Below are 24,456 nucleotides of genomic sequence, written 5' to 3' on the forward strand. Positions count from 1 at the left end.
ATGTATTCCTCCGAAAATAAGCAAAAACCCTTTCTTTATCTTTTTCTCTTTCTGATACAGAGATGGGTAATTTTTATTTAGCTACATTTCAAGCAATCAGGTATTCTGCACAATTTCAAGGCTGGCCACTGTGCATGTAATGTGATGATCTTTAGTATTAACTTTCTAAAGCATTGGCACTAAACTGTAGAACAGTATTTACAACACACCTCATTAAAAGAGAGACATGGACAGGAGAGCTCAATGCTTTGTCATTGCTTTTGACCTTGAACAAAGCCTAACACAGAATATTTCCTGAGGACTGAGGAACAATAACCAGTGGTTAGTTGTTTTTCCACTCCCCTCCAGCTATTTTGTATTCCTAATTTGTCAGTTACACGTAGAAAGAATATCCCACATTAGAGTCATTATTAATAAAAGGCAGATCAGCATTCTTGCCTCGCTAGATGATAAGACACATAGGAAGTCCATTAAGCTTGAATATGTCAAACAAATATCCCTCTTCATTGTCACATTATTAGCAACAGTATGAGTTCAAAGAATGGAATTACCTGAAACCTGGAAGGGAGGAAAAAAAGGTACATACCATCATCATGATGGATTGCTGGATCTGGAGAGCAAAGGAGAGGAAAAGAGAAGATGCAACAACAACAAAGATTGTTAAGAAGACAATTTACTTCCCATATGAAATAAATTAGTTCCAAATAAAAGGTAGTATTTAGAAAATGGATGTTTACTCTGATTTTTGTTACTGTTTAAAACCTGCATCTATGTGCCTCCCAAAGAAATTAAAAGCAAACCATTTGTTGTTTGTAGCTAAGTCTTTGAATTTGATTAAATGCTTTTATTATCTTTAGTAGATTTTTAAATAAAATAATCTTGCTTATAACTAGAAACAGTAAAGTCAGAATTTTTGTATTAAGGCTCTAGACATGGCAGTTCCAGTTTACTTCCAGATGAAATATATCATACAAGCAAGCATAAGTTTTCTGTAAAGAATCGACAAGTAACTCGTTTTTAGAATTGGTACACACATGTTTTTTATCTAATAGCATACTAGGTCAATATAAATAGGGAAAACGACTTAGAGAAATTGTTGTTGGGTTTTGGTTTTTTTTTTAATTATAAGATACAATTACTCCACAAATCTATCAGGATGACAATGAAGATAATGCATACAACTTTAATACCATAACAGAGCTAATTAAACTTCAGTCAGGCCTACTGATAACTCCTCTATTTTGCAATATGGTTTCTCAGATAAGGATAAACAAGTTTGGTGCAGCAACAGATTATCCAGTTGATAGGTCTTTGATTACCAAAGGATTACAAAAAAAGAAGCAAGTCTGTGATTGCTGAGATGAAAAGAAGCTAACCTACTCTTTTGTAATTAGTGCACACCTCAAGAGTATGTTTGTGCCGACGTACACACCACTGTGCTTCTCAAACAGTGTTAAACATCCCACATTTAACATTTTTCAGTTTCATTCCCCTGTAGGAGGGTACAGTATTTTCTGCCTTCTTTATATTTTGCTCCTATCAATAGGACTTCCACACTGTGCATGGAACACTGCAGACAGCTCTGTGTGACCCAAATTTTTCTGAGTAACTTGTGAGAATCTTTTATGCCCCTTTCCTGACTACTCAGATTGAAATTAGACATTCCTGAGGTATACGTATTAATTCCATGCTTGTGTACTGTTGAGATCACTACAGAAACTTCACTACAAAGAGCTCCTGTTTCTTGATACTGCCGAATGAAGAAATGCTCATGAAACACTCAGTATGCACCTCAGTAGTGTTATAAGAAAGTACACAGAAGAGACATTATTTTGGCTTATTCTTTACACTTGTGTAAAGCATTCTGAAGGTGGTAGTGACAATCTTCAGAAAAGTAACTGCCTGAACTGCAAAGCAGCCCTTTCCAAATCCTACCTGTCCTTGTTATGCATCATATGATGTAAAACTGAGAGCTAAGATGAAATAGAGCAACATAAATACAGCAACACAAATAAAGCACATCAATGCAGATGACTGCACTTCAGAGGAAATTTATCATGCACATTATGCCTGAACAGCTCATACAGGGCAAAGGAGGACTAGCAGAGAGGAAATTATTGTATTGTTTCATTAGAAAGCACATTACCACAGTGGGAAAAAGCAGAAATATCAGCGACTCCCTTTTTTTTAAACCATGGTTAAGGGAAGAAAATAACATCCTTTGAAACAGTCCCGATAGTCAAGTGTTACACAGCTGTTATATTATTTCAGATGAGACATGAAGGGAAAATAATTTCAAAGTTTTCTGATCATGTCACTACCTTTTCTAAAATCTACACAAAGCACTCATCACCACTTTCTTCTGCAACAGAAGACATAATTATTTTAGTTAAAGCATCTTGCTTTTAAAGAAAAAGCAATCTCCTTGGCTCAGTACTCTACTAACTGAGTCATGGGCACCATTCTGTGCATTTGATTTGGCCACTGCTCTACAGAACATCAGTGGCTCCAAGGAGCTAAAATATCTGCTGAACCACAGCAGACCCTTCTATCCTGGGCTTTTCTACACAGCTTCTAAGAACTGCATGTAGGCAGGTGACCTCAGTGCCATTTTTGAGCCTAGGAAGCAGTCCTTCCTTTGTGCATCAACAGAGCAGAACATCACCTCTGAGCCCATTATTTTCTGTTTAAAAATAAAACTAAAGAAAAGAAAAGGATATAAAGCAAACCTTCTGCACTTCAGGTGATTGAAGAATCAAAGTACTAGTGAATTTACTAATGGTAAAAGCTTCTCTGCCATTGCTTAAAACTTAGCATTCCAGCTGTATCCACTACCCTAAATCCTTATGCAGCAGTGAAACATTTTGAAAAGCATTTCCTGGCATCTTGCCCTTCAGCACAAGAAAATTTGCATTTTTACAGCATTTCTGCCTGTCAGCACTACCACATTTTAATGGGTTCTGCAGCTGTAGGGAGAACTGAGAGCTGGTCAGCGGATTCTTATGGCAGACTGCTGAGAGACAAGTGCCTGAGGGTGCTGAGGCAGGAGAAACCAGCTGACCTGACCAGTCTTCACACTCCACAGAAAATTCAAATAACACCTTTCACTTCCAATGAGTGTACCAAAACAAAGGCCCTTCCTGATCCACGGGCTCTGTGTAGCAAGGAATGCTAAAATCCTTACTTGTTTTTTCTTGATCTTAACAAAATATGCAGCTTTCTGTAAGAACTCATCAAAGAACAAAAGCATGGCCAATTGCAACTTCAACTCCCATAAGCTGCACCTAATACATGGGGTTTAAGTCACAGATCCCAGTAACTACTGCAAGCAAGAGCAAAACCAGAGAACCACAGGGTCCCAAGTTTCTCCTGGGGATGGGGACTGTGTGTCCCCACAGTGTGGTCGACTTCAAGGTGCTTCTTCAGAGGACGTTACTCAAATGTAAGAATGAGGGGCAGAGTGAGAGGTGGCAGCAATGCCAGGAACTAATCAGCACATGGAATCTCTCTGGAAGAGCTCCACGCTGAGGTGGCTGGCAGAAGAGTATTGCAGTACCAGGAGCTGCCATTCCACAGGGGAGTCATGCAGCATCTGGATGCCCAGTTTCAAAGTGTGAATTAAGTTCAGGAATCCCAGTCGAAGTAAGGGGTTAAGCACACTTCCCCAGGCTTAAAGCAGAATACCATGTCTTCTCCACAGGATCACTTAGTTAAATACTAATCCTACATATTTCACCCCAAAAGACATCCCTTGGCCAACCCAAGAAAAATCTGTTCTGTTTCAGCCAGTACACCTTATTAAAACCTACTAATTGCTGTCACAAAATATAATCCTTCTCAGGTGTAAAAAGAGCTGATATATTTTGATTTCAAGTCTAATGAAACTGGCATCACATAAGCATATTCACTGGATTAACTATGACACAGTCTTCTAATAATTACACCAAAACTAATTAGCCAAATTCTCGTCTTAACATAATACTTAAAACTGTGAATTCGTTTGATATTTGCAGCACTGTGGCCAACACAGATTTATCCTCCAGACACTCTCAGTCTCCAAATATAGACTCGAGATAGCTCATCTAGGCAGGGAACACGCATGTGTGTGGGAGGGAGTCTGAAAGCGTTCCAAGAAATGGAGTTTATGCCACTTTCTAAACCACTGGGGGATAGGGAAAGACCACAAATAGGCCTGTAATGAAAAGCCCAAGGGAAGGGCAAGCACACCATCAGAATCTCACAAAACCAAACCCAAATGAAAAGGTAAAGAAGGTGAGAAGGAAAACAAGTTACAGATGTCTGTCAGGCGGAAGGAAAATAAATTTTAAAAATTTATTTATTTTTAAATAAATTTTTTAAAGTAAGTAAGAAAGCAACGAGGAAACATCTTTATCGCATGACAAGATTTAATCAGTGTGCAAGCCATGAAAAACGAAGTACACACAGGCAGTAAGACGAACTAGCTCAAGTCAGAGTTTGTAGATAAAGTATTAACAATTCAACACACCACCATTCATTATTCAAAACATCCACACTCACATCAAAGTTCTTGAAATCTAGCTTGCTTCTCAGGTTTGATGTTAATGAGAGGAATGGTATTCCCTGCAGTAAGGCTTGCCAGTATCCTGCCTATGCGACAGCCACAGTGCCTCTGTCATTTTCATAACATCAAGGTGCTACATCACTCAGTGCTTAAGAAAAATTAAAACCTCACCCTTGTAAAAAGCAGATCTGTAGCTCACATTTTCACATCGTAGACAGCTAGGTGCTACATTGAAGGGTAAACTACAAAAACATGAGGATCCTGAGGATCTGAGGTGAATTGAAATGAAAAAGGTGCATTTTGCAAAACTTCTACTAAAAAAAAAAAAGAAACTGTGACCCAATTCTGTTGAATTTAGAATAAGGAATCTATCTGTCATGTCTGTTTATTATCTAGAATGCCATATATACCATTAACCAAGAGGCACTATATCATTTAGTTTTCTCTGTTCACTACCATACTGTAATTGAAGATCTCCAGGATATGCTTATCAAAAAACCCACACAATTGCGTTGTCTACATCTTTCGAAAGTTCATGTTTAATCTTTAGGACATCATCAGAACAAAAACTTTTTTTAAACCACGATTTTAGTTACCAAACCAGTGTTTTACCCCTCCCACTTTCTCCTTAATTTTGAGAAAGGACCAGCCAATTTTTATTTTATTTAATCACTTTTTTCCCATTAGATTTCTGACCCCTTACCAGGAATACAGAAAGGCTGGCCTAGCTTTTACTTCTGTGCTTCTAAATATCTTCTTTGCAGTTTGATGCCACTGTTCTGACATATCCTCAATTTATACACAAAACCCCTCATACTACTGAGTTTGTTTTCTCAACATCTTATTTGCTTATATATTTTAATTCTGAGCTGCTGTTTTCAAGATTCATCATCTGCAAATGTTATTAGAAAAAGTCTCCCAAATACAGTAACACGCAGCAGTTTTCCCCTATGCAGTGCCTGTTTCCTGACAGTGACTGCAGGCAACGCACCTAAATGGCAGCTGGGGAAGCTCTGCCCCCAGCCCAGGGCAGGCAGCTGCCTTCCCAACACAGATGAGGATAACAGTGCTCTTAGGTGAAGTCATTCTTGCCCCTGTCACGCCTAGGGAAACTCAGCTGCACACTTCAGGCAACACCCTGCATATCCATCAGTCAGGAATCAGCAGGTGAGGCTTCCCAGCACAACAGTAAGCGCTCACTCGGTACCTGCTAAGTCACCGAAAAACATCTCAGCCTCTTTCCTTTGTTTGTAATGTGTTTATGTCTTGAGTAAATACCATCACCATGACTTTCAAATTATGTAAAACTCAACAGCTGAGGTATTTAGCCACTCCTGTACAAATCCATGTAGCAGCCACACAAGCCCCTCATCAGCTGTTATGCCTATTTAGCTCTTTTAAGCAGCAACCCATTCACTGTTCACCCATCTGTAAAACACACTGAAATATCCTAACATAACAACTTTTAAAAGCCTCTCAGAAGAACAATTGTATAAATATTGTATAAATAGCCCCGTTATATACATCAATTAGTTAACCAGATGTTTTTATATTATTTCTACATTCAGTTTGAGACTACGTTCATATTAAGCCTTTTTATAAGGCTTGAATATGGCAAATTATTACAGGCAAAACTAGGTGTTTTTAGGGTTTTTTTCAAATAACATAATTTATGTTGCCTTTTTACTTCGTTTCATACAACCCCTGATCTTCTCATATGGACACTTTGTAACTGTAAAGACTAACATTAATTTGGGCTGAATAATCACACATCAATACACAAGTGGGAATTTGATTGCTACTATTTCTCTTTTGGCCCATGCATCTTCCTAAAAGGCCCTGATTATCTTGGTATGACGTGGAACGAATAAATGTGTTAGCTTATGGTCATAGAAACCAATCAAGAATCAAAATATTATTTTTCCTCATAAATAAATATGATTTTATGGTGTTAACACTAACTGAATGAGAATTTTCTAAGTAAGAGCTTTCTTATCCAGAACAGAAATTAAATTATATTCTATGATGTTGGCATTTACACAATCCAACAATATCCTAAACTTAATTAATGCCCTTCCTGCCCAGCAAGAACAAACAAAACTGCTTTGCAAAACAACGAAGGAAAATTGAAGGTAAAAACTTTAGTCAGCAACTATTTGAAATCAACACTGCAAATTCAGCAGATACAGTCAAGGTAGGAACAGTAATAAAAATCCAGAGATGAAAAGAATAGAGTACTTAAAGTATCCATTCCCAAAGGACACTGCCAGCGCTCAAATTACAGAGGCAAGATTCTATGGAAATATTCCAGGATACCTTAGGAGTACTAAAATAGGTTTAACTACAGTCAGATGGTTTTCCATGGTACCTATTTGTATTTCTCTTTCGTTGTTGTTTGTTTAATTTTGGTTTTGGTTGTGGGGTTTGTTAGTTGTTTTTTTTAATGATAATTAAGTTAGGTCCATCTAGAATTGCATCTGATTAAAATTGCATCTTAAAATATGTTGCATTCAAGTTAAAACCTGGGGGGGGAAAAAGGAAAACTCATTGGTACATTCCTGGCCAAGATGAAAAAAATTAAGAACCTCTTCCCCTAACAAGCACAAGCAATCCAGATTGATAAAGCAGTGTTTTAAGAACACCACAGAATGAAAAAACCCCAACCAACACCTTTTTATGTCTTAGTAGAAAGCATTAACTTACTTATTGGTATTTACCCTATGAGATACATTTTAATAGCAAAATCCTGACTCTCAAAAAAGGCCTGAAAACATAAAACCCCCCTCATATATCAGAAGTACATTTTTCTCTGGAAATTCCACCATTTGTACATGGCCAGAGCAGTATCTCTGACACAGAATCAGTTGGCTGCCCAGTTCTGGTATTTTGGTATTTATGTGACTCTTCTCAGAAGCAAATCGAAAAATTCACTGTTTGCTCCTCTCTAGGCAGTCCTGAAGAAGTCGTGTGACATGCAAACAGATGTGTCACTAGGGAAAATAACAGTTTGTCTATAGTCATACAGAGGCTACATCCCTACTGCTTTCCCACACCATTCCCCAAAGCTGCCATGGTGATGGACTGGCCCCAGTTATGGCAGCCTGTCCTTGCTGGAAGGTCTATGGGGATATCTTTGAGGTGGCTCACATGCATGTATGAAACACACCAGGTGGGGCAGCTCGTGCAGTCTGTCACCATCCCATCTTTGAGGAAACACTTCCACTAGTCCAGCACTTCAGCCTCCACTGGCCCAAATACATCACCTCAAGTATCCTCTACTGCATTTATTGAACCTTACTCTCCACCAGCATCTGCAATGAACTGTAAAACATGCACTGCCAAGCTGATACAAGTGACCCAAAACTGGCTGAAAAAAGGACTAGAGTTTCTGACAGTCTTTGAACAAAATCCAAATCATGGCTGCTTGCCTGATGCTGGTGACACATTCATTCTTGCCCTAAAGTGTTGTGATCAGTAATGAAGCTTATGCATATTCATATTTTGACAAACTACTGGTAAAAGTGCATTTTTTCTCCAATACTCAGCCACTAGCAGAGATCTAAAAACTATTCTTATTCAAGCCCAGCTGAGTAGAGGAGCTATTTCATAAATGACAACAAAGAAAATTTTTAAAGATCACTTTATTTTCCCAACAGGTTCTTTAAAGAAATATTTAGATAAATCAGTGAAAATCAATTAACTCTATACTTGCCAAATGATATCAGATATCATATGTGGTCATGTATACAAGTGTAACATTCCAAGAGTTCCAATCAGATCTAGAGTAAAAAGTCAAAGCCAACACTTCCAATGTGCCATTAAATATCCATCAAAAGTTTAGTCTGAGGCAAGACGAATCCTCCCCCTCATATCAGAAGGCATGCAAATCACTGATGGTTCTCAGAAGAACCATTTCAACACTTAGTATGTGAAGAAATCAGCTTTAAACCTACCAAACTGTGATGCTGTCAGTCACAAAAACTCTCTTTGAGCTGTATAATAATTTTTAAATAATCTTATTTGGAAAGGACTGGTCATTAAATAGAGGATAAATGACAGATCTGCATCTGGCATGCCAAAGTTGGTTTTGCACATCATTATTTTTGTTTTTCAGTGTGGTTGACAGGAAGCAAATTAATTATGGGAAAAAAACCCTAAAACATAAAATGAAAAAATACTAATGATGATGAAACATATCTCCAGTGCATTTTTTTACCCTTGGCCAAGACAATTTGATGTGGGTAAGTTGAATAAAGGAAGCAAACTCAAACTTTCCTGCTTAACACAGGTCATTGACATCTTGCCCAAATGGAAGAGTAATTTGTATCTGAAGCGTTACTCACAATGATGCTCTAGCTAGAGAGACATGTGGACACCATATCAGAGACCACCAAGAGGTCACTCTAGCTTCACCCAAATTTCACCCACACATTCAAAGGAAAACAAACCAGGAAGAAAATGTTCAGAATAACAAAGAAAAACCCCAAACATTTCACCAAAAAATCTGTCTTCCTGTACATGTAAAGAGCATCTGGGAAAATCACTCCTCACGAACCACAACCACCAGCTCTCCCTGATGCCTCCCAGCAGGACATCAACACCAAGAGCTGCCACCCTCGGGGTGCAACCTCAGGGCCACCACAGCAAAGTGAGCTGCAGGTGGCAGAACAGGAGGGTCACCTCAAGCCCACCAGCTCTGCAGAAAGCTCTGGGCTTCAGCAGGCACCACACCTGCTGCTTCTTAAGCACAGCACTGCCCTGGAAAGGCAGCACCCGAGCCACCTACTCAGCAGGTCACCGAAATCACCCAGCACAATACACCTGCACTCCTGAGGAGCATCAAATCATGCCAGCCCAGAGGACACTGACAGTGCCGCCCTAGGATTAGGCACAGAACCCAATACATCTAATGTAACCTGACAGGATAATAAGTATCTTTTTCATATACTGCTGTGAGGGTGGAGAAGCAATTAACAATAAATGGTGTCACTGGAACAGGTGCTTGCCAGGGTCTGATGCAAAGTCAGCTCTGGCTGAACGAACAAGTCACCCTGAAATGAAGCATCAATTCAGAGAGACTCTACGACAATTTTAGCTACTTTTAATGCCTTTCCCACAAGCAAAAGGAAGACCGATTTATCAGGGAGCTTTATCAAGCTGGGTGGCTATTCTCACCAGGCAGAATAAAAACCTCTCTGAAATGTCATAAATCGGTTTCCAAAATCATGAGAATGACCAGTAATTTTAGATTTAATAACTCCGTTTAGTATAGCCTCACAATAGAATATGACCTCAGAAATCTTTTGAGTTTTGCTCAGATGAAGCAATTTCAGTCTTCTGAAGACATGAAGGTGAAAAGAGAAAAGAACAAATTAAGTTGAGAAAGGAGAAAGGGAAGGGAAAAAAAGAGAAAAGAAAAAGATGTAATCACAGAGAAAATCCAGCAAACTACACAGGAGACAGGATACTCTGTACACGAATTGCTCCTTTATCCCACCTGCATTACCTAGGAACCTTACAGTAACTGGAATTTGATTTCTATGAGCTTGGAGCATTTTCTCTGATATCAATTCATAAATTCTAAGTAATAAAGGGAGAAATAAACACATACTTTAAAAGCTAACTTCCAAGAAAACAAAATATGTTAATCTCTGTCTTACATCCTAAACAACACGTATCATGGCAGGAAAAGCTACCTTAAGGAAACTCTAAAGCCCTCTGTCCTAAACTCAACAGAAAATAATCACATTTAATAGAACAAAGAGTAGGAAAAAGAATAGGTTTGTGTGTTTGAATTAAGAGTGGAAGCCCAGACCTATTTGATACAATGCAATTAACAATGAACTATCCACTGGGAGTAATGCAGAACGAGATCTAAAGAGATCATCGGTTTTGTCCCTGATTTTTTAATTTGTGAAATACCCTCTATAGCTGAAAGTAAATGCAAAACAAAAGAAAAATTATCCTTTGTTTTTTGTATTTTGTGTCAAAACATAGGAAAAAATTGTACTCTGTACAGGTACTGAGTAACTGTACCAGTACAGGTACTGTACTGTTAATACGTTATCTTTTCCATTGAAATGCATTTCAAAAAATTAAAAATAAAAGGTAGGATAGGTAGAATTTCTTCTTGTGCAAGCTGAATTAGTGATTTCCCTCCCTGGCTTCAGATGTTGAATGGACTTGTAGGAGGTACACCAGGTCTTTGTAGTGTCCAGCCAAGTAACTTCCATTGAAAGTATATTCCTTCTTTGGATGCAAAAAATGACAATGACTACAAATACAGATCATCTGAAAAATTAAGAAGTTATACAGCTCATTCTCTATATTACCCAAAACCAAGAGGAAAACAGTCACCCTAGAATTGTTAAGGTTGGAAGAGAGCTTAAAATCACCAAGTCCAACCATTAACCCAGCACCACCCTGTCCACCACTAAACCACATCCCTGAGCCCCATATCTGTATCTCTTTTAGATACCTCCAGGGACGATGATTCTACCACTTTCCTGAGCAACATGTTTCAATGCTTCATAACCCTTCTGGTGAAGAAATAGTTTTTAATATCCCACCTGAACCTCCCCTGGCACAACCTGAAGTGATTTCCTCTGCCACTTGCCATGTGGGAGAAGAGACTGACACTGACATGGCTACAGCCTGTTTCAGGTGGTTGAGGAGAGCAACAAGGTCAGTCCTGAGCCTCCTGTTTTCCAGACTAAGCAACCTCAGCTCCCTCAGCCATTCCTGAAAAGACTTGTGCTCCAGACCTTTCCCCAGCTCTGTTGCCCTTCTCTGGACACTCTCCAGCACCTCAATGTCCTTTTTGAATTGAGAAGCCCAGAACTGAGCACTGGATTCAAGGTGCAGCCTCACCTGTGCCGAGTAGAAGGGGACAATCCCTGCCCTGGTCCTGCTGGCCACACAATTGCTGACACAGGCCAGGATGCCATCAGCCTGCTTGGCCACCTGGGTACTGCTGGCTCATGTTCAGCTGCTGCAAACCAGCACCCCCAGGTCCTTTTCTGCTGGGCAGCTTTCCAGCCACTCTGCCCCAGCCTGTAGCGCTGCAAGGGGCTGTTGTGTCCCAATGGCAGGACCCAGCACTTTGCCTTAGTGATCTTCACACCTTTGGCCTTGGCCCAATGATCCAGCCTCTCCAGAATCCTTTGCAGAACCTTCCTCCCCTCCAGAAGATCAACACTCCTGTCAAATTGGTGCTGTCTGCAAACTGACTGAGGGTAGACTTGATCCTCCAGTCCATCATGTTGACAGAAAGCATTTTTATGCCAAGTGGAATAGTTGTTTTGTAAATAGAAATCTTCAGTTGCTCTTTAACAGGCTTGTTTTCAAAATCTGAGCATCCTGTTCTGTTTAGACATTTAACTATTATGCTTGTCATAGTTTGTTTATTAAATAGAAACCAGTCAATATAAACCTTGCTATGTTCAGAACCCACGCAGCACAGAGAGAATCTCCTCCACAATAAACCAGGGGCAAACACTTCCAAGGTAAATGAATGCATGTGCTGCAGTAGGCTTATTTAATAGTGCTACAAAATCCTACTTAGTGAAATAGCAGAGTAGTTGAACGAAAGACTTAGTGAAATAGCAGAGTAGTTGAAAGAAAGATATATAAAGCAACAGAAGAAAATCAATTGTGGGCCCTCTTTCACAAGCAGAGAATAATCATCTAATGAAATTTAAAGAAATGCATACGACACACAATAATTGTTCAATACAAATAATTATTGTATACAACCAGATTTAATCTCTGAAATTCAGTGTTGCAGGGTACTGTTAAATTCTAAAGATCTGCTCATCAACAAGAAGATTCAGCTCCTCTCCAGGACACCAACCCTTATCCAAAACAATCCAAACAATATCTAAAGAAATCACAAACACCGCTCAGGTATCATCACCTACTTCCTAATAGGGCAGCATTAGTCAAACCTCCCTACAATCAAGAAGTGAACTAAATAAGCTTTGCCACTCCTGTCATAAACAACAGCAAATTCTTCCAACACAAATCCAAACACAAAAGAACAAGTGCCTTCATTATATATGACTCCAAGGAGGAGAGAAATGATCAAAACAGCATCACTGGAATAGAATGAAAGACAGAGTCTGCCTTGAAAACACACACAAACAGAAAGCAAGAAAATCCTTCCAATTATCATCAGAGAAAGACAATATTGAAAAAAAATCATGACAACAGTTTTAGTTTTAGCTTGGTAAGCATGGAAAGTAGCTACCATTGCTTCCCTTTCTACCGTGTTCTGTAGTCCCTCCCAATGATGGGCCAAACCCACAGCCAGAGGTAGGAGCTATGCCAGCTGCTACCACTGCTTCAACGGATATTGGAAAAGCCAGTGAGACAAGGATAACTAAGGGCATGTGCAAACTCTGTAGGATCCCCAGCATGACTATCAGCATCAACAAGCAGGAGAAGAGTCGATCCTTGAACAGCTCAAGTTACTGTTAATAAATCAGAACAACCTTGGTTCAAATAGTTTGGATAGCAGAGTCAATCTCTAAAAATTGTAATTTCTTCTGTTTCCCGAAATGCCATTTTTAGAGTTTATCAGTCAATTCCAAAAGAGTCAAATAAGTCTTAACTGACATTACACCAGAGGCTAGCCAAGATTTATTCACAATAGATCAGCCATTAAAATGTACTATTTTCAAATTACAATAATCTAATTTTATAGATTCAGTGTCTAATGGACCCACAGCAAGACAGGCAAAATTCCCAGACTGCTAAGCATATCCTCTTAACCGGTCTCATCCATCTGGGCTGCCTAACAACATTACTGTGGACGTCTCAAGAGAATTATTTCCACCACATACTGAGCACAAACTGCAATGCCTCAACTTTTCACACTCACTGCTACCTTTTTTATTCCTTTAATTTGAATCAGCTAACATCCCTTTTAATAGGATGGGTAGCATCAATCCCTCCAGCAATCAGAGAAGATATGCAAAAAAGCCTGATTTCCCACTCCCTGGCTTATTTTTCTTACAAAGCCCTAAGAGAAATAAATACATCAATAAAGAGTAAGGTCATTTTGGGAACATAGTAAGTATTCCCCATCTAATAAGAGTTTAAGAAATGGTTTACAGAAGATGAAACTCATGTTGAATTACAACAAGCAGATCAGAAAAGCTGCATTTGTGTTCCTGAACAATCCAATCACAACAACAAAGAGAGATGTAAGCTTTACTGGAAAACACCACTTGCAAAAGCTCTAGATTCTAAAAAGTCTTATGTTCTCCTTCTCTCTCTTAAAAATTCTGCTTTTTTGACACAAGCGCTAAAACTTTCTAGCCAGAGAAATTTTCTAGACCACAGTTCTATTCCAGGTGTATTTTCCTTTAAAACAAAAACACAGAAATGAAATTTTCCAAAGAAAACAGCCATTAACAAACCATCAGCAAAGTTATTCTCAAATCAGCAGCATGCTTTCCCATCAACATTCTTCACAAATTCAATCAGTTAAAACCAAAAAGAGAATTACAGGCTCATACATATCAACTTAGATTTGACAAATATTTCATTTAAAAAAAAAAAGATCATCTATTACCATTCTGTCTCAGCACATCCTGCCAATGTAAGCACCTCTTCCTGAATGTCAGAGAAAGTACTCACACAGCAGAAATGTAAGAATTCAGTAACTCTTGTCTTACTTATTAAAAGTGCTTAGCCCAAGTACTAAATATATGCCATTGGCAGCAATTGATTTGTGACACTTCAGTTAACTCTGTGATGTATTTAACACATAAAGGACCCCAGTTTCATCGTGTAGACAAGGAGTCAGTGTTAGCAGGTAGCAGCTGCCAGCACTTGGATACTGTTATTAGAAATGGTTCAGGCAGTTTATAAGCACAGCATTTATGTGCCTTCTGGTTCAGGCATTAGTAGCTACATCACGCACTTGAATCGCTGTGAAAGGCACCTTAAAATAGAGCTGGGGTCTGGGTTCACTTTATCCCTGTAAACGTAGAGCAGTTTAATTGACTCTTATGTTTAAAGTCAAGGTGCTGAATTTAGTCTCAGGCTCCTCTAACACAATCCAGGAGGGTACAAGACTGACACATATGAACCAACAAAACACTGAGCAAAGCCAAGTATTCTTTGGAAAGGCAGACTGCTGTAACCCATACAAAGAGACAGAAGCAATCAATCTCTCACATGGAAAAAAAAATAATATCCCCATTTTTCTTGGTACTGTGTATCACTTCTACTCTGATTTTTTTTTCCCTTTGAAGAATAAGAAGTGAAGGTGAAGTCCTTCCTTGGCTAGGCCTACACAGCTACCCAGAACAAACTGGGAACCATTAGCTGATACAACAAAGAGGAAATGTGGTGCCGTAGAGAGTGTTGAAGTTGTGCACAGCACACTGAAGCCAATGAGCAGAAAGACTTTCCCCTCATCTGACCTAGTTCTGTCAAAGATTCACACATGGAGACAGTGGGTGTAGAGGTGACACATGCAGTATCTTCAAAAATTTTGGAAGGCAACACCTCACAGTGAAAGACACTTAAGACCTTGATGGGGAAAGGAAAGTTAGCTGAACTCTAGAAAATTCTGAGAAGATATCAGAAGGCTGCCCAGACCTGTAGGAGTACAATGAAGTGAACAAAACCAAACCTAAAAACAATTATGGGGAAAAGTGCCAGAAGGACAGTTGGTTTCAGGACAAAGCTACCTGATGCTGCAAGTATATTCCATTTGAAAGGAGATATAAGAATCCTCTTGGTTTATTGGTTGTTTTTTTTTTTGTTTCTTAAGCAGCATGCAAACAATATTATAAAAACTCATTATAATTGAAAAAACATCACGAAATTTTCTGGATTCTGAATTGGTGCTGTCTGCAGTGTGACAGGTGCAGCATAAAAAGGCACTGTCTCGAAAGAGTTTTCACATGAAATGAACAAAGAATAGCTGAAATAAGGATCAAAGGCTCAAAGAAACATTAATCTTTCATTAAATTATTCTAAAATGAAAATGTCAGTTAGCTCCTACCCACTGTATACTCAGCCATCGGTAGCTTGGTAGGTTCTGCACAATGGAACAGGCTGTCCAGAAAGGGTGTAGAGTCCATCCTTGGAGCTACACAGAGCATGACTGTGCACATGCCTGAGCAACCTGCTGTAGCTGACTCTGTTCTGAGTGGGTCATGGACTGGAGGATGCACAGGACCCCCTCCCACTCCAAAAATTCCATGACCAGATTAGAATGGACTTCTGTGAAGTTATTTAATAATGACTTTTTTTCTTTCACACAGTGGATCAGAGAGGGTGCTCTGTATAAAATTAAAACCTTGATAAAAACCCAAATAGAATACAACTGGGAATGAAGCCTACAAATTATTTTTAAATCAGCTTGGTGGACAGAAGAGGACCTGAAACAATACGACCTGGGAAAAGCATTGGTCACCACTAATGAACAGATTCAGGGAGGAAGCTGACAGTGAGCAGCAGCAAAATGAGATTCACAGTCTGGAAACGAAAGGCCCAAAAAGTAATCACCTACTTAAAACTAACAGAACCAGAAGTTAAAAGATATACACAATTTTGACAGGTGTCTGAGGCAAATCTTAATTCAACACTGTCAACACTCATCTTTCTCGTCATATCACTAATTTCCTTCACAGTTCACAGGTAAGCCACTGCATCTATAACAGGAATGCATCAAACAAGAACATAAAAGCTCCCCCTACACAGAAGGGACTGCAATCTTAGGTCAAAAGGCATCAGTGACCTTTCTGGAGAAAGAAAGAAGCGGTCTTGATGAGAAACAGACATCAAAGAATGGAGAACTATGTGATCCACCTCAGTACTCAATTACTGAAACTTAATGGACTTTGGCTCAGTCTTACAAAATAATTGATCCAACACAAGGGTCTTGCTCAAAACACACCATCAAAAATAACTTCAAAAAGTGTGTTTCACTTTGTTAAACTAATCTCCGAAACCAGAAATTCAAAATGAGAAACCATCTCTTCCTCTGTTAGCTGATCTTCCCAGTAACACCACAGGACCAATTACTTCATGCCCTTATATAACCCACGTATGTTCCTTTCCACCCCAAAAGAGAAGTTTTGTTTGTTACCTCTTACCGACAGTTATTTTGACAGTTCTTTTCTGAGAGTCCATCCTCATCTTCTCCCATAATATCCACTGCCGAAAATATCAGTGCAACCAGAATTGCAAAGCAGCATACCAGTGCAAAGATCACAATGCATCTTTGCTGGGACTGAAAGAGATTAAGATTAAAAAAGTTTTAATGGCACGAGCACATTCTAGTCAACGACTTGAGACTCTAAAACTTTTACGTAAGATCTAAATTTCTTTGAAGACCTTACTGCCATAGCTGTCAACATGAAACACACCTCAAGATGAAAACACTCTCAAAACTGTCCTTCATGTATCACCTTGAGATGTATTTTAAATCTCTCAGACACTGTTAAATAATTCATGCCACAAATAATATTCATAATTTAAACTGCTTTCTGTTTGTACCACAAGGAAAGCATTATGCATTAAAATAATGACTCCTATATTAGCTACATATTTTCTGATTGCGCCTCACAGGTAAAGTACGCACTTGGGATGGCACTTAAAAGTTTTGTTGTGTTTGGTTGAAATAAAACGTGTCATTGCAAGAAGACTGAAGAGGAAAGTCTTTTTTCTATTGCTACAAAAAGTACCTGACATTATGACTATGACTGTCACAGACACTTTGGGAAGTCCTTGTCCCACAGTATCGATAATATAATGAAAACAAATTCACAGATGATAAATGGGATTCAAGGAAACAATGGGAGACTGCTACTCAGTATGATAGGTAATGCCCTCCACACCTCAGATTAAATATTAAAACATGGCATAGCACTACTTTATGAAATCTTGCAGTAATAAATCAGATGCACCTGGTAGTGCCCTAGATAAATGTGAAACCTAAAGACAGTCTCAGACATGCAATTTACATAGCTGCATAAAGTATATTCTATTCTGAAATCAAATGTTCAAACAAATATACTGTTCATTTTTCTACTGTAGTAAATTTAAACAAGACCACACCCATATAGAAAAACATCAATGTCTAACTTCTGTTGCAATAGTTCTTAATTTTCATTACTGCTCTGTAATTAAAATGTCTCATGGAGGAAAAGGCCTCATAAAGGAACAGGAAAGTGGGAAAGCATGAAAAATGTAAGGGAAAGGAAACAACATCTCACTTGCAACTAACAACAAATTTTACAGTACTCCCATTATTCCTGATACTTTATTCAAGAGGCAGTAAGTTTCAGAGTCATAAGAACATTTTCCCATAAACCTAAAGAAAAGGTCTAACTGTTTTTTAAATAAAAAATATTCCAACACTTCCCAGCTAGTGCACCTCTCACGAGAAACACGCTCATGTTTCATTTCAGAATAAATGAGATATAAAGATTTTATTTCACTCTGTGAAAATACAAAACACAGCAAACAATTTCTTCAGACAAACAGGAAAAACTCATCTGAAATTTAGTGATAAATGTAGCCTTTAACAGTAACACCAAATGTATGGTTCAGGTTATATGCCTATTTTAAATATAATGCATATTAGACACTTTTATACACTTCAAATATATGTTTAAATCTGTATTTATATTATATTAACTGAAATCTTACAAGAATGCAGCATAGGAGAATGTTCTTTAGCCATAGCAAAGCCAACTCATGAAAGAAATAAATTTGGAAAGTTTTTTTTCCTGCTGCTAGGTAAAATCATGTCAGCATTTGAAAAGAGTTGTAAATTACTGCACCTAGCTGTCCAGAACTAAGGCTGCACAGTGGGACTTCGGATAAAACTGTTAAACTCAATTGTCTCATTGCCTCATACTACTGGCAACAAAAACTAAGAAGTGCCAAAGAAAAGTAGATATTCAGGTCTAGGACAGTGCTCTGTGCCATTTCCTCATCAGGACACTTCAGATTGCTGTTAAGATGACCATTGTCTCTTGCAGATTTTTGCAGTACTGCCAGCGTATTTGCAGAAAATCTTCAATGCAGGTTCCTCTAAGCACTGATCACATCACCATGGCAGCAAGACAGCAAAGCTATTCCCATAACCAGCAAACCAAGAAGATCCTGGGCTCATTTTCTAGTCCCTGGGAGCAGGGGATGTGACCCAGCAGGGCTGGCAACAACAGGACTCTTCTTCCTCTCAAATCAGGCTAACTGCTGCCATTCTACATACTGGGACTAGTTTTGAGTTACTCTGGAAAAATCTGTAGTACAAGCATCCTAGCTGTCACATGGTGTGAAAGACTTCATGCTATTGCTCCAATAGTTATATTGCTATATAACTCCATCTTCTTGTTAGGATGCCATGCAAGCTGCACCACAACTACAGAGAGTGGTGGGATCCCTGGAGCAGCAGGCACCACATCAGCCTTCGAGGCTGGGTCAGTACACATGGAGACAGCAGGAAATGCTTCACTAAAAGGTGGCCACAGTGTTGCAAATAATAACACACCTCTAGAAACCTCTCAACCTGCTTGAAGCCAAATCCACGTAAAATCTACAGTGTACCAACAATAATACAGTACCACAAGGAGGAAGGGGTGTGGGGAAAAAAGGCAAGTGCAACAGATGCTTAAAGTTAAATACGTGGCAATCTCAGGGTAGCAATTTCTAGGTGATCATGTTAAAGCAATATGGAAAGGGGAGGTCAAAATAATTCTGAATGGATCTTCCTAATCTAGCTTTAAGTTCCATTCCACATAATTTTGGGGAACATATTCAAGGTTTCTTGGCTTCTGTGTTGTAGCTGAAAATTGTATGGAGTTTAAATCTCTGTTCTTTCATGCATGCAGTTTGTCAAGCTCTGCAGTTCGTGAGTACTGCTCACTGTAAGCAGCCCAAACTTAGTACCATTAATAAGACCTCTGCTATTCTACCAGCACTAAAATAAAGACAGAACCATACAAACCTATTTTACTGCTCTTATTTCCCAGATCCTTTATATTATGCAGTTGTCTTTGACAACTATAAAGGATTAATTATCTCACTTTTTCTTAAGTACCAGTTTAACAGTATGGTTACAATTAGCATAGGGAACTTTTTAAATCAACATTCAAACTCCTCCTATGACTGCAGTAGTTTTTCTTTGAACTAGGGATAGCACAAAATAATAAATAGAATAAAGCAAAAATTCCAAGTTTGTGATTCTCCTAACTCTACATTTTCAGCCAGAGGTCTGAAGGGTCAAGTAAAGATGAGTAAAAAAATTTTAAGAGAGGAAGGAGGATTTTAAAAAGTTTCAGAGTTCATGTTGAACTTACTCCTTCTGAGTGGTGGGTTTTTCATTGCTTTTGAATCTATATATTACATTAAAATTAATGTTTGGAAATTGTTAACATTAAAATTCATATTTATACTTGAAAAGAAAGAATAAAAAACAGCTACTTGCATCGAATAAGTCTTCTGAGCCTATCTTTTCACAACGGTAGTAAGTCTTTCTTTTCACACACTTTGCCATAATGCTGACAATTTTCAAATAACCTTTTCCTAATTGAAACAGATTAGGACAGACCATATCCCTGTTACACCACCCATGCATGCCTCTGTGTGTGTCTATGCACAAGTAATAGCAGGTTTCATGAAAGAATCCAAAATCAAAGAGCTCACACCACTGACAAACTAGAAGGGACCTGCCAGGCTGCTCTTCAGACCCCTGCATTGGTGGGCTTGGGCAGACTGTTTGTTTGATGCTGTCTTGTTGCACATCCCCTCAGCAACTGGGATCCCTCTGAGCTTATCACACCTATCCTTCTGTTTCCTCCAGTAAATGCCTCAGCATTCAACCTTTCAGTCTTCCACCCTTAATTACAGAGTACAGGATTGTGAGGGATCTCTAAAACTTATACAGTCCATCTGTCCATATACATAGTTAATTTGTACAAATATTAATTCTAATAGACATTTGTTTAACCTGTCTTCAAAAATCTAGAGTTGAAAGAGATCCTGTAGTCTTTTCAGGCAACCCCATCCCACATTTAAGCATTGGACTGATGCCTAACTTAAGTCTTACGCTGCAACAATAGCTTTTTTCCTTCCTGTACTCATGGAAAACAGTGACCAGAGCATTTCATTATCTCTTTTACATATTTAAAGGCTGCAATAGATGCTAAGATGCTCGGGGCCAGACCACCTACAAGTTTGACTGTACTGATGTGCAAGCCCAGAAATTCTGTAGCATGAGAGAAAGATTTGTTCAGGGCTTAAGGAAGACTGGGAAAGAAACTCCTGCAGGAAAAAGGACTATCAAAAATAATGTGAGTAAAATGTGTTTCTTTCACCTGGCTCAACTAGCTTAAACATTACCTAAGTTAAAATAAATCCACCAAAACATTGCATTACTAAATCAAAGCATGGCGATTTTTTCATGCTGTTATACCTCTAGGGAGAGAGAGTGAGAAGAGTGAGAAGAAAAGCCAAAAGCTGCACAGTGGCTATTCAGTACAGTACTATTCAGACTAAAGTTTAATCTGGGAAGGACTTGCTTGCTTATTATTAAGTATAGCCTATATCAACTAAGCTTATCAAGGCCTGTGATACCCATGCAGCATTGAGAATGGGAGCAAGAAAAAGGCATCCATCTTCACTGCACTCACATTGCTCAAAAGCTGTTAAGAACACTTCACTGGCTCCTGAAGCTTTCAGTTTCTTCACAAAAAACGGGCATTTCTGTGAGACAGATTTTAATCAGGAATTCATTCTTCCTCCAATGCAGTACAAGAACGTCCTCTCCCAAAACAGGAGCCATGAAATTGCAAGGCTGCATCTACTGATTAAACTGACTACATAACAAGGAAACATGTCATGGTTTTGAACTTGTGCTTCATTTTTTTAATATCTATTTAAAGATTGAAGAAGGCAATACTTATACACTACATTAATATAGAATTTGTATCTGCTTGTCAGAACTGCTGAAGCTCTAAGAGGCAGGCCATCACATCTTTGGCCATTTCATTAGTCTGCTCTTTCCTGCAACACACATGAACACAAATGTGACAGCAAAAGCACTCGTCTGCAACACTCAAAAGTGTTCAACAGCCCTTAAAGAGCTAGCTCTTTATGAGTCAGGTTCTACAGCATGCTACAATACACCTGCCAAAGACAGCAAGGAACTGGACTTCAAGAATTAGCAATCATTCCTGGATTACCCTTGATCATGTGTGTTTATTAGAGAAAAAAAATTACTATAGATACTATTTCCCCTTAATCTGGAATCTGCATACATTTATAATCTTCATTAATGGCAGCCTTGAATCTCCCAGCTAGTATGATTAATGCCAATCAACACTTAAAATCCTCCTAAAAATAATAGAAAGGAACAGATTGCTAAGGTAAGTTAAATATTTTAAAATTGGCTGGACCTAGTTAGCTTCATCCTTGGATATTTAAGGGTAGCTGAAACTAACAGAGAACATTTGGGACTCACCTCTGAAAACCCACAAGCCTGAGTGAAGTATCAGAAGCCTGGAGAAAGCAAAAGTGTTACCCATATTCAAGAAAAAGTGGTGATCAGACAGTAGAAGTTGGGAAACAATAAGTTAATTATTTTAGCTTCAGTCTCTAGAAAATATGTAGCTATCTAGAAGGTAAGAAGCTTTGGCAAGCAAAAGTCACATTGATCAATCCTGATTTCTATTTTTCCTAGTCACAAACCCCATTATCCTGCTGGGGAAGCTGAAAATAACATATAATCTCACCTTTAATAAAAATATTCTTACAAACCACAGCACCTATGTCCAGATTATCACAGGAGATGTGTAAGGCTGGTTGAAAAACCAAGCTCATTGAAAAAATGGGAGGACATTTTAGAACGGATTCTGCATTTAGAATAAATTCAGACTATTCTGCTTTGTACCTGTTTTTGTTCATGTCTCCATTAACAATCTAAATTATGGAGTAGAAATGAAAAGTGCTTATTAATTTCTCAATCAAAACCAAAGCAGTACGAATTGAAGACTAGATTAAAATTTGAAAAAGGTTCTTGATTCTTTAGGGTGTACATCAACAAAAAAAAAGGTTAAATTTCAATAAAGGAAAAGAGCTACAAGCAGGTAGGATCAACCAGTTGCACATATACAGGAACTGAGAAACCACTAGGAAAAAGAATAACCAAAATTATTAGGCTTGAAGAGGTGTTTTAGGAAGACAGACCAAAAAAGGGTAGGAGTCCATAGTTTGGAGAGAAGAAGAAATATGATCAAGGTGTACAATATCTATACATGAACATTAGGTATAGCGAAGGCATAATTATTCACCAACTACTACAACTCCAGGAATAGTGGATGTTTATTGAAACTTCAAGAGTTAAGTTTCAAAAAGATAAAGAACTGTTTTCTGAAGATGGTATTAAGCATCTGGAATTTGTTGCCATGGGAGGCCATGAAAGCAAACAGCAGCAGGAGATTTAAAAAGAGATTAGACAAAGCTTTCAAAAATACATCCTCATTTCTCTACATCATCAGATGCTAGAGAAAACAGGCTGGGATCTCCACTAGAGATGATGGGAAACATGCCATTTTCCACTGGTAGGCACACAGCACAGGACTGGACACGCCGTGAATCCGAGCTGAGAGTGTATTTTCTACATTCTCAAATAGTTCCATTCTTCTGCAGAAGGACTCAAGAGTTATAAGCAGAGAACAACCTGATCATGTCACATCATGTCACATTGTATTGACTTAAATTTCTACATCCTGCTATAATGCTTGAACTGCATGCAAGGCAAAAATAACCCTTAGCCTCTACTTCAAGTTGGCACATTTTGTTTACCTTTCAAGAACGAATTAATGCAGACAGTTTAAAGCAAGACCAACATATTATATAAATATTTAGTCCTACAGTTACCCACTGAAACAAGAGAATCACCAACTAATTCTCCAAACCACACATCCTTTAATGTGTTTTCCAAGCAAGCAAGATACACTGTCCAGCAGTCTCTCTCTCAGTCCAGTTTCTTTTGAATCCGTATTTGATTTACATTAAAAGATTAATATAATATAATTATCTCAGAAATTTTAGAAGATCCATATGCAGGTAGACTTGGCTGAGAAAGACACAAATAAGTGCCTCTACCAAGGGAAAGACAGTCCAAAGGTTTGCCTTCCATCACACCCAGGGCTCAGCAGCAAGCAGCCTCATGGAACAGGGGTGGGAGGAATCCCTGCCTTGGGGGGCTGTGGGCCCTGAGCACTGAAGCAGCTGCCTTGGATTCACTGCTCCCTGAACAAACCTTTGATCCAACAGGTCAGGCACATAACACACAGACAGGCTATAAATAGAAAACCAATAAACTGCTTTGGAGGAAATCCAAGGCTTTAGAGGTTACTTATCTGGACCTGCTCCACACAGGGTTCTATACTGCAGAAAGATATTAACATTCAGAACATGAGGTCTGTAAGGAAAAAAGGTTTCCAGCACATAACCAACTAACCTCTAATGCAATCTGTCGACCAAAATTGACATAAGAGAAGGGCTGAAAAGCCTGAATATGGTTAAGTGTTCATGTGCCATTTTCCAGAAACTGGGCCCTGACTTCTCATCATGATATATCGACTCAGCCTTCAGCATAATGTAAGGCAGTATTATAGTTTGGCAACATCAAAAAAGGGCCATTGTCTACCCTAAAAATAACACTCTACTCAAATCTAGTGTCTCCTGCAAAGAGAAAAAGAAAGAAAAAAGGTATTGAACAATCTGAACCTGGCCTGAACAGCCAATTCAGAAGACTATTAATACTTCATTAGTATGAAAAAAAGTGCGAGTAAGATTTCTATATTCCAATATCTTTGTGCATCTTTAAACCTGGACCCTCTAAGTAAGGACTCCTACTGCAGCTAGCATTACAGCCA

At 38.6% G+C, this 24,456-nt stretch overlaps 1 protein-coding gene across 5 annotated transcripts in view; it reads right to left on the reverse strand.

The window, feature by feature from the left end:
* PLD5 (phospholipase D family member 5) overlaps nt 1-24,456 on the reverse strand; it is a 167,996-nt gene that overhangs the window by 87,583 nt on the left and 55,957 nt on the right. For 4 of the 5 annotated variants that reach the window (XM_014878057.2, XM_088161318.1, XM_088161320.1 and 1 more), the window contains exon 2: nt 16,660-16,796. In XM_014878057.2, coding sequence (XP_014733543.1) covers nt 16,660-16,796 — 137 coding nt within the window. Of the gene's footprint in view, nt 1-16,652; nt 16,797-24,456 lie in introns of all 5 variants that reach the window. The other variant, XM_088161321.1, reaches the window with a different exon arrangement.

The sequence above is a fragment of the Sturnus vulgaris genome, chromosome 3 (genome assembly GCF_052056855.1).
Source record: "Sturnus vulgaris isolate bStuVul1 chromosome 3, bStuVul1.hap1, whole genome shotgun sequence".
Taxonomy (NCBI): Eukaryota; Metazoa; Chordata; class Aves; order Passeriformes; family Sturnidae; genus Sturnus; species Sturnus vulgaris.